Here is a 10785-nt window from a genome sequence, read left to right on the forward strand (position 1 = left end):
TTACTGCCGGAAGATCGCTTTCATATTCACGTCTTTATCCGCAGTTCAAATATATGACTTTCATATATCCACAGTCGTTTATTCACCACTTCACAGGTTTATTTGGCTTGTTAGTTCAGTTGGTAGAGCGCTGCAACGGTATCGCAGGGGTCATGGGTTCAAATCCAGTACAGACCTGAATTTTTTTTAAGGCCTTATTTTCACTACTGCTCAAGTAGTGTTCCTTACTGCGAAGATTGCTTTCATATTCACAACTACTTTCCATTAGAGCTTTGTTATAAATATACTACATTTACGTAACAATAAAACATTTTATCCTAATAAAGAATTTACATTTCAATATTTACCCTGCTCTATTACGTGGCGTATTAAATGCTATCTACAATTATTCTCGTTGCTCATCGATCGTTATTCGTCGTTTATTTTTAAATTAAAACATTGTTTGAAATATCAACGCTTATTATCACAAGGTAAGGTTACCGAGATACAAATTAGACTGAGTTATATGAAGTAGCAAATTGAAAATTCTTGTAGCCAAAAACATAAGTAGAAACCTCAGTCAGATATTCTTTTAACTAGCTTTTGTACCAACGTTTTCAGCTAGATCAAGGGTTCCCCCAGCAACTTTCCAAATTACTCCACTAAAAACGCTCTAATTCTACGCAAACATCACTCAAAGTTCTGAATAAGTACAGCGAAAACGTGGTGCCTTTGTAATTGTAAAACAATGATCTTAGAAGAAAAAGCTAATCCGGTCCAGCTGATCAGGCATCTAAGAGCCAAAAAAAACAAAAGTTTGAGTGCACATGCATCCGTCGTTAATTACAATTTTAAGAAATGATTGGAGCTTATTGACACACCTAGCCAATGTTTTAGCCTTTTCTTATTGGCAGTGAGATAAGGCCAAAACAGTCCCAAGAACCTCTTCTATACTGGGCCTATAAGAAAGTTCAAGTTCCGACGTTCATGTTGTTGTGTTCATGCGTGCAGCGAAAAAAAATATGCCTTGTATTAATTGGAAATGCGTCAATAGCTGAGTGTTGGAAGTGGTATTATTTTTGGCAAAAAAGGCGCTATTGTCGAGAAAGTGTTGAGTGTGAAGTGAAATGATTATAAGCTCTGAACAACTAACCAGCCGGCCTTCAAGAAGATTCTTAACGGACTCGATAGCACATCTCAGCAACTTATCTTCGACAGGCAGTGATATTCGCCTCTCGAAGTTTTGGGCCACTTACGCTTGTCCTGTAAGTAATTAATTTTAATTTATCATGCTAATAATCCTGTTCTGCTGAGCTGAATGGTATAACTACTATCAACATTTATACATTTATCCACCTGCTTCATGCCTGTCACTGTGCGAGATGGCTTATTCTCGTTTTCACCGAATTATATGGTTTCTGCTTCTTTCCAGTCATATGAGAGATGATCTAAACTCATTAGCGCCAATTTTCACAACTTCCGTATTTATCTACTTAACGATCATTCGCGTAAAACGCTCGATTTATGTAAAAAGTGTTTTCTTATGCTCAAAAAGAAAAATTCTAACAGATCTTTCGGACTCCTTAAAAGATGTAAAGGCATCCTTCGGGGTCATCATCGTACAAATCTGTCAAAAAATCTTGGGGTAAGAGGGTTTATTAAGACCAAAATGTTTGAAAGGCATGCATTTTTAAAAGATTAACAGTAAAAAATTTCATTAAACAGCCCGCGGCGCCCTTGGGCTATATAAAGTGAATCCTTTGTTCTGATTGGCTACGCGAGCAGGCAACATAAGCCCATCGCGCAGCGCGCGTGATTTCATAAAAAGAACCAATCACGTCCACCACGTAATTAAACCTTGACATTGAAAAACTGACGTCAACGCTTTTGTGCTTCGTTGTTCTCGTTGTTGTCTTTTGCTTTAGCTGAGTTAGTTTTAAGTTATCTAGCTTTCTTTCATCGTGAATGTGTTACTCTTGTTTGTGAAATTTATGAACTTTTGAAATATATTTTTCAAACCAAATTTTGTAGTTAATTTAAAAGGGTCTACCTCATCAATTATAACAGGATTGGACTCTTGCCTCCTGTTTTCGAAAAAATAATTTTTTACAAGCTGCTCTTTTTTAATGCCGGACGTGATGGGGCAGGATTACCGCTCGCAACTAACACGGGGAAGTGAGATCGTCAGCAAATTCTGAAAAAATTGCCTTGACTCAGCTTTTCATTCGTCATTCCCTCGGCTCTCTCCACTCCACATCAAGGCAACGACCGGAATTGCCAGTAATTTATTTCAGCCCATCTAAAGATTAAATTTCACGCATCAAATGGCGATAGTCGGAGGCATTCGTATGGTTGATTTGATATTCTTTACATCCTGAGTAGACAGTGGATTTAGTCACGAGTCAGGAGAACTGGGTCGAGTGCATGAGATCGAGGCCGATTACCTCTAAACTTTCGGGACTGAAATAAATTATGGAAAAAAATTATAAACATCTTTTTACTAGAATATTGTTTTTAAAACGGGTAAAACTTACAGAAAAGAGAAGAAAGGCAAAACCAGTTCGACTTGGAAAGTATGCATTTTGCGTTCAAACATCGAGAAATGGATTTTTAACATGTCGTTATTTTTTGAGCGCTACTCACCAACTGTTAGCTTTTCTTGGTAAGAAGGAGACTTTATTAAACTTTTTAATTTTTTCTTTCTTCCCTAATAGCCTGATATTCTTAAAAATGGTTGAAACATGGTGCCAACAATGGAACATGTCAAGAAACAATTCATACCACCAGATGAATTGTAGTGCAAACGCATCTGCTGTGTACGTTTTCATGCCTATTGATTCCACCGTAAAGTCCATCATCTGTTCAATTCTCGCCAGTATTGGCATCATGGGTTTCCTGGGCAACAGCCTTATTTTCTACTTTCTTTGGAAAAAGCCAATCAAAAAGCGAAGCCTGATCCAAAAGAGCCCATTCGTGAGAAATTTCAATCTCTACGTGAGAAGTTTATCACTCTCAGACATATTAGCCAGTGCGATATCTATTCCACTAGTATGCATCCAAATCTTATTCGATGTATTTCAAAACGGCTGGGCATGTAAAATAGTTCGGTATTTAAATTTCATTTTCCCATCCATTACAATCAACAATCTGATTGTTATCAGTCTTGAAAAGTACTTGTCAACGCGCTCGATTCCTCGTACTTTTACAACTAAAGCAGTTCGACGAATGATCATTTGGGCATGGGTGTTTGGAATGGTCTTTATGTTGCTAGCGGCCACCCCATACGGTGGAATAAGGCTGGATCTTAACCAAACTCATTATACAACCATCTGCTTCTACAAGTATCAATTTTACCCGTTCAGAATGCCCCTGGTTGTCGTCGTGGTACAATACATTCTACCGGGAAGCTTTATAACATTCGTCAACTTCTGTCTCCTTAAAACGATATGGATCAGAGGGAACCGTGCGATGATCAAAGGATTGAACAATGCTTTTAAGGCTAAGCTGATAGCCACGAGAATGAAGGCAATGACTCTCCTTATTCTCATTACGTTTGCCTTCATCGTCTGCTACTTCTTCTTCCTGGCCAATTTGCTCTACAATCATATAGCAAAACCATATCGTGATTTTCAAACTGATTTCATATCACGATATGGCTTCGGTGGAATCGTCTTTTTGAACGGTGTGATGAACGTCGTAATTTACTTCGTTCAGATGAGTGATTTTCGCGAATTTCTATGGAGAAGTTTTTGCAAGAAAAATAGAACAGCGAATTCCGACAAAGTACAAACAGTAGCGATGAGCGACCCTACTGAAGGACAACGAGATAAAAATTCACATCTAAAGGAACTCAAAGTGACTTCGCAGCCTGCTACCATTGCGACAAGTCAAAATAAAAATAACGAAGACAATAACAATGATTTATAACTTTCAATATACTAGAACAGTTCATTTTTTCTGCGTGAAAGAGCTCCCCGAAATAATAATGATGTAAATTTGTGGTTAATTCAGGGTAAAATAAAACCACTTGATATTGATTCGGAATTTAGGGAAGAATTCAACAACTATATATTTGGAGATAACCCGCTGTAAATAAGGAGATTATAACAATAGTAATGATAATAATAATAATTATAACCATAATAATAATGATGATGATAATAATAATTATAACAATAATAATTATAATAATAACAATGCTAAGCAGAACTTGTCTAGCGGCTAGCCAATTCGTTTTAGGCGCTCCCTAAAAATTGAGGAATGAATAAAAACTAAATCAATATATGTACAAAATTAAAATCGCCGTGAGAAAAGAGTTTTTTTTGAAAAAGATAGGTTTTAAGCCTAGATTGAAAAGTTTTTTAATCGAACGGATGCTATCGCGCAAACTGTCTAAACTTCGGGGGCGGAAACAGAAAAAGGCTTGAGTTTCGTAGGACTTCAAAACAGTAAAGTTACCAGGATTCAGACGTATTCCAGAGAACAACCAGAGAGTTCTGGACAGCGAGAACTGGGCTTTTAAATTCAGAACTTAGATGGAAGACAGTCGGTGTAGAGCCTTTGAAAGTAAAAACTGAAACTTGAATCCAATGCGGTCAGAAACTGGAAGCCGGTGTTGTTCATTCAGAATTGAAGTGATGTGATCGTGCTTTTGGGAGCGTGTATTAAGACCTCTGCCTTTTTGTATAGGTAATCACATGATTTCGAGTGCAATTTGGAATAAATAAGCACGAGTAAATTTTTTCAAAGACTAACAAAATTGCACGAGCCCGTAGGGCGAGTGCAATTTGTGGTCTTTGAAAAAATTAACAAGTGCTTGTTTATTCCAAATTGCACGAGAAAAATCATGTGATTACCAGTTAATAATATACATGGAAAAAATACGAGATGGTCTATCATAATTAAACATAAGCAAAGCGCGCGCATCAAGTGCAAAAAATAATTTATTCAAACCGTGTGTTTGGTCAAAACAACTGCGTACGATCAAAATAATAATATGCAATGATATCTTCGCATCTTTAAGGTGCAAAAAAGTTCAAAGTCCGGCTAAACAGTTCAAGGAATTGTTCAGTCTGTATCCGAATCACTTTTGATGAAATGGAATCGTCGTTTCCGAGGTTTAACCATGTTTGTTTTTAATTTCGGCGTTGGATCGCTCGAGCAAAGTGTTAAGCCGGGTCGGCTCGTAATTTTCGATTTCCTCGGTAATTCCCTTCTCTAAACACCACTTTTTCCAAACCGACAACCAAAAAGCATCGCCTTTTACAGTGTTTTTATTGTTTAAGCTGTTTTTCAGCTGCGGTGGCGAAAGAAAACCTACTTAAAACGCCGGCCATTGTTTCGTTCGCAAATTTTCAAATTTTCAAATTTTGTTGCGACATCCAAGGCTCGCATTTGATTGGCTATCTGTGAGTTTCTTTGACTATTGACCAATCAGACTGTCTGATTTGTTTCTTTCTTTGCACTGAATTAACCCTCTTCTGCACTGAATTAACTGAAGCACGCGGGAAAGAAAGATGCGTAAGAGTTGCTCGAGGCGTAGCCGAGAGCAAATCTATCGTCTTGACGTCATGAGCGTGCACAATAGGAATATGAGGCACGCTCACGTAATTGAATTTGATTAGACAAATTTACACGCTAGGTTTTAATTAATATTGACCAGTCTGAGCCTTTCCATTACCTAGCTGACCTTGACGTTCGCCGATTACATTTTTCGGATTTGGTTTTTTTGTTCATTATGACATCACTTCCTCACCGGTTCTTTGCGGTTTTTCTTACGTCATAGTATCAAGTAGTTAAGTGCTGAAATGATTTCCATTGTTCCTCATTTGGGTAATTAAACAAATTGTCAGCAATAGCAGATAACTCAGTTGAGTGATAAAGCTGTAATGTTACCCAATTTGCAACCTTGAACCAGAGTTTAAGAGTTATCAGTAAATAAAAGAAGGTTTCTAGCAGTAAAGAACCAGTAGTTATTTATCCCCTAAGGGACGGGGGAGAGCTCACAGCATTTTGGGGGGGGGGATCACTTGGTTTTAATAGGGTACGGAGGGAAGTCAGTGAGTCGTCTCTAACAGAGTTAAGAGGAAAGAGGAGGACAATAATAAATTTACCGCCAATAGGGGAGGGGGGGGGGGGGAGTGAGGTGGGGAACCTTATTAGAATACTTCTTAGGGTTATCAGGATAATTTTATTGCGACACATCCAAAATCCTCCAAGCCTCCCCCCCCCTCCCCCTCCCCCCAGGTGATGAATAAATGAGTACTTAAGGATGTCAGACTCTCAAGAGCAGATTTATTGCCACTTGTGCCTGGCTGCCTGACAGAAGTAAATGACAAGCATTCACTTAATTCATTCGAAGCACGTAACTTAAAGGTTTTTAAAGGTTTTTCGCAGAACTGCAATTGAGAAAAGGGAAACTGGTGTGAAGGACCTCACTGACTTGGGTAAGCATTGGAAATAACTCTTAAGCTCTAATTAATGCTTTAGTAGATCTAGTTCACGAGTCTTTCTTATGGGGAGGTGCGTTGCAAATGTCCACAGTAGAGTAACATTTGCATTTGAGAGGAAATGCTTTCCAACTTACGACGAAGAAAATGGGTCAAAACACCAAGCTTCGTAGTTCTTTACATACCAATATTTTTAATATTGTGATTTTAACAATAATTGCTCTGATCTAAGTTCAAGCTATACATGTGCAGTGATAAGCGAACGGCAAATGTAATCAGAGCGAGTGTAAATGCATTCCATGCCGGTGTAAATAATGGTTTTTCAAAGGATCTAATCTGCCAAAAATTCTAAATTAATCATCACTTTCAAGAAGAATCTCTTTAATTTCACATGGAAAGACTGAGCTTGAGTGTCAAAACAACATCAGAAATGTATGAATATTTTAGGTGCCAACAGAGTAAACTAAAGCTAAAACACGGAAAAACTTGATAAAATACATCACTGCGAGATTAAAAAAAATTACGCATGTTAACAAAAAAAACATCGCCGTCTCTAAGAATTTTGGTTCCTTGAAGGTGAACATTTTGGTATTCTTCCTCGCTCACGCGCCGTTACATAAACTTCCCTTCGATATTCACAAGTTCCACAGTTGCTATGTGACTCAAGACTACGAAAGACTCGCGAGTCTTGGCACACTGTCACGGAAAATGAAGCAGACAATAACTCCGCGTCATAACCCAGGCAATATCAATTTCGTTTGAAAGAACTATTTTTTAATTATTAATTTTTAATTACAGGCGTCTATCAGCCTTCGTAGCTCAGTTTTACTGTTATTTTCAGCCATAGCTTTCTTTTACACATTCATTCAAACGCCGTTCCTTTGTGGTGTCTAGGTCAAAGGCCGCGGCCTAGTTGTCTAAAGCTTATCGCATAATAATCTTCCACCAGACACCACTTTTTAGTATTTCATCAAAAGGAACCTTGGTTCCTCTTTAATTTTTACTCGAAAACATAAGAAACAGCCAAAAAGATGCAACCGTCCGTAGAAGCTCCTTATAGGGGCAAAAGTAAGGAAAAGGAAAACTTACCTTTATTTCGCCTGGGTATTTTATTTATTTTTCTTTCTGTGTTGGGGTTTACCAAAATCGAATGATGTTGCAGACTTGGTTCATTTGTATAACTTGTCCTTAATCATACCATGTGTGATTCTGCCGACCCTGCGCTATTTGCGTTCGCAGTTGCGCAGTCGTTTGACCGTCATATCCACAAACCGTGACGTAACTGCTTCATTAATCAGGATTCGTTCACTTTCTCCTTCGACAAAACCCGTTTTAGAGGTAGGAAGAGAGAGAATCCTACGAACAAAATTGAACGCATGTCTCGCACTTTTTTAGTACAAAGACTTCCTTTCCACCACATTTCTATTTTTGTTCCTTACAGGGTGCTAGCCATGGGAAACAGCGTGGATTGTTGTTACAACTCGCGCTGGTCTTACCAGTGCATTTTCCCTTGCATTCGTTTTTGTACATACACAGGACGCCGGGTCTTTTACAACTATGACGGCATGGAAAAGGTTCAACCACTCGTCCATATTTACCACCCCCGGAACGAGCGCGTTCACTCTCTTCCAGATGCTCTCTATGGCATTGATGACGACGATGATATACAAAATCAAATGCAAAGCCTTTATGGTGTGTACACGAACATTTGTAAGAACTAAAATGATAAACTGTGATTGAGCGATTGAAGGAGTGGGACCAACTAACTTGAGAACAATTACAGTAACTGCTGCTTTAATTACTGACTGATTAACTTTAAGAACTCACGCTGAAACATACATTATCATAATGTAACCTTGGAACAAATGCTACCTGATATATGGAATTCCTGAGGGTAAAAAATTGTATCGATTAATCTGACTTTCTGATTACACAGGGCTTGACGGCGCTGGTCAGATCGCGGCGTTGTGCAAGTATGCAGCGGACAATGGCTACACCATTCGCGCCGTGGGCACAGGCTCCTCTTGGTCTCGTCTCACCCATACTAGAGACATACTCGTGGTCATGACTGATTTGAACAAGATCCTCACGGTCCCAGCAACGATATTGGAGGATTCACAGTCGGAGGATTCAGAAATTGAACCAACGAAAATAACATATGAAGTCGAAGTACAAGCCGGGAAACGCGTTGTAGATTTTGTCGAGGAACTCAAGAAACAAAAAATGGCGCTCGAGATGATGGGCAACTACGCAGGCCAAACGGTCGGAGGAGTGGCGAGTACTTCCACTCATGGATCAGGATTGTTCAGTGGAACAATGGTAAGATTAGTGGAGTGGTCAAATAAAAATATTATATTATAATAGGGTGCTCCTGCGGCTACATACGTTCACGGCCGCCTTACGAAGAAACAGATCAGGTCTATCTGCTTCGAACAAAACTCAAATAATTGCCTCATGGTCGAAGTGTTTAAGAAGATGGCTGGAAGAAAGAGGATTGACAATTTTGACTAAAAACCGCAGTTGACGAATTGTAACGACTTACGCTATATTATCTAAGATTCACATATCAAGCTCTCGTGCTGTTCTGGTCGCATGACATTCCAAATATGGTAATATACGTTCACAATGCAAAAATTGCCGAAACGTATCTTTAAGACAATTCGACGGCTTCCTATAGCCTTAAACTTGCTAATGATGATTATCAAAGTGTCTTCTATGACCAAGGTTTCTCTCCTCAATTTTTCAAAGGGAGGAGCATGTCTTAAACTAATTCACTAAAAGAATCTTAGGTCATTTTATGTCTCGTTTGCAGTCCACTTTTGTGGTGGGTCTTCATTTAATCATACGTGGTGGAATCCAAGTGAAGGTACGTAACGGCCCTGAGACCATTGCGGAATGCCAAGAAAAGATCGATAGAGCCAAATACGGCGACGACCCGGTCGAGATTCACAGTAATGAGGTGTTAAAGGCATGTCAAGTAGGGTTAGGATGTATGGGGGTAATCTATTCCATTACATACAAATGTGTTCCCATGTACAATCTGGAGGAAATCAGAAAAACGGAACAGGTCTCTTGGCCAGAAACGACAACGACCGAAGACGACGAAGGCGACAACGACGGTGACGATGCGTTAATGGGAAAGAAGTTGCAATTGGGGGAGGTTCTTGAAAAGTTTGCTAAAATGTACAAGACAAAAGATGCAGAATATTTCTCGTTTTTCGTCAATCCATACCCGCTAGGACCAAGGTAAGGCCTCAGGGCTACTTACTAGAGCAGGATTAACTCCTGTTCAATGCAAACGTTATATAGCTGGCTGTATTCGAAATGGAGTTTGTAATGAAAGCTATGGTAATAGTGGTGGCTGTAGAGACGGAGATAGCGGTGAGTCGCAATGCTAGTGATTGTGATAATGCTGATAGAAGTGACGATAGTGTTTTTGGTGAGAGTAGAGGTGATGGTGGTGTTTGCAGCACTGGATAAGTCGCCCACGAGTGGATAGTGCAGTAAGTCTTGTTGACACTAAAACCGGTATCCGCTCCATAGCAATTTATCTGTTGGATAACTGGACCCTGGTTGTTGTGGTAGTGATGTTTATGGTGGTGCTGCTGGTATTGGTGGTAGTAAGGTTGGCAGCGGTGTCTTAGTCTTGATGCTGGTAATAGTGATGATTGTACTGATGGTGTTGGGGGATGTGCTGCTGCCAATAATGGTAGTTATGATGGTAATACTCTACTGATTACAAGGGTGGTGGCATTGGCAGCAGTGGTGGGGAAGATGAAATGGTTGTGATGGTTCTGCTTGTGGTGGTGCTGGTTTTAATGCTGAATGCAATTACAGTCACGGTTGTAGTGCTGATACTAACGCTAGCGAGGGCAGAGAAAATCTTTAGGGTGGTGGCAGTGCTGGTAACAATGCTGGTGGTAGCTATGGTGAAAGTGGTGGCAATGGTGGCGGTATTAATGATGGTGGCGTGGATCGTGGTGGTGATAGTAAAGGCGATGTGATGGTGATAGTTGAAGTCTTACAAGACTCAGTATATTTAATGCAAATTTAGGTCTCACTTCGTAATTCATTTCCCCGTTTAAGGTGGCGATGAAATCAATAATCTCGTTACCTCCTTGCTCCCTCAGAAATGATAAGCATATCGAAATGGCGTACTTGAAAGCTTTCAGAACAAATGATAGACCAACCTGCTGTGCTTGTTGCTCATGCTGTTGTAATTGTTGCGGGGGAAGAGGAATAGCGGACTTAGGCTGCATGCAGACAGACTGCACAGCCTCTTGCCTCCAGGGATGTGCCAATTGTTGTCCCACTTGTATTCCACGGCTCACCAATTTCGGTGTGTCACAGTTCTCGT

The 10785-nt window shown here is 39.7% G+C and overlaps 2 protein-coding genes across 2 annotated transcripts in view; both read left to right on the plus strand.

Moving 5' to 3' along the window:
- Positions 1 to 6230: 6230 nt before the first annotated feature.
- LOC113684772 (uncharacterized) overlaps positions 6231 to 10785 on the plus strand; it is a 6327-nt gene continuing 1772 nt past the window's right edge. The window contains exons 1-5 of the mRNA XM_089190935.1: positions 6231 to 6425; positions 7870 to 8120; positions 8365 to 8747; positions 9241 to 9674; positions 10559 to 10785. The exon at positions 10559 to 10785 is cut by the window's right edge and continues 61 nt beyond it. Of these exons, the coding sequence (XP_089047061.1) occupies positions 7880 to 8120; positions 8365 to 8747; positions 9241 to 9674; positions 10559 to 10785 (1285 nt within the window). The 5' untranslated portion in view covers positions 6231 to 6425; positions 7870 to 7879. The remainder of the gene's footprint in view (positions 6426 to 7869; positions 8121 to 8364; positions 8748 to 9240; positions 9675 to 10558) is intronic.
- LOC113684771 (L-gulonolactone oxidase) overlaps positions 8605 to 10785 on the plus strand; it is a 30716-nt gene continuing 28535 nt past the window's right edge. Inside the window, exon 1 of the mRNA XM_089190931.1 lies at positions 8605 to 8747. The gene's annotated coding sequence lies outside the window, so the exon portion shown is untranslated. The remainder of the gene's footprint in view (positions 8748 to 10785) is intronic.

Source organism: Pocillopora damicornis, chromosome 13 (assembly GCF_964200805.1).
Source record: "Pocillopora damicornis chromosome 13, jaPocDami1.2, whole genome shotgun sequence".
Classification (NCBI taxonomy): Eukaryota; Metazoa; Cnidaria; class Anthozoa; order Scleractinia; family Pocilloporidae; genus Pocillopora; species Pocillopora damicornis.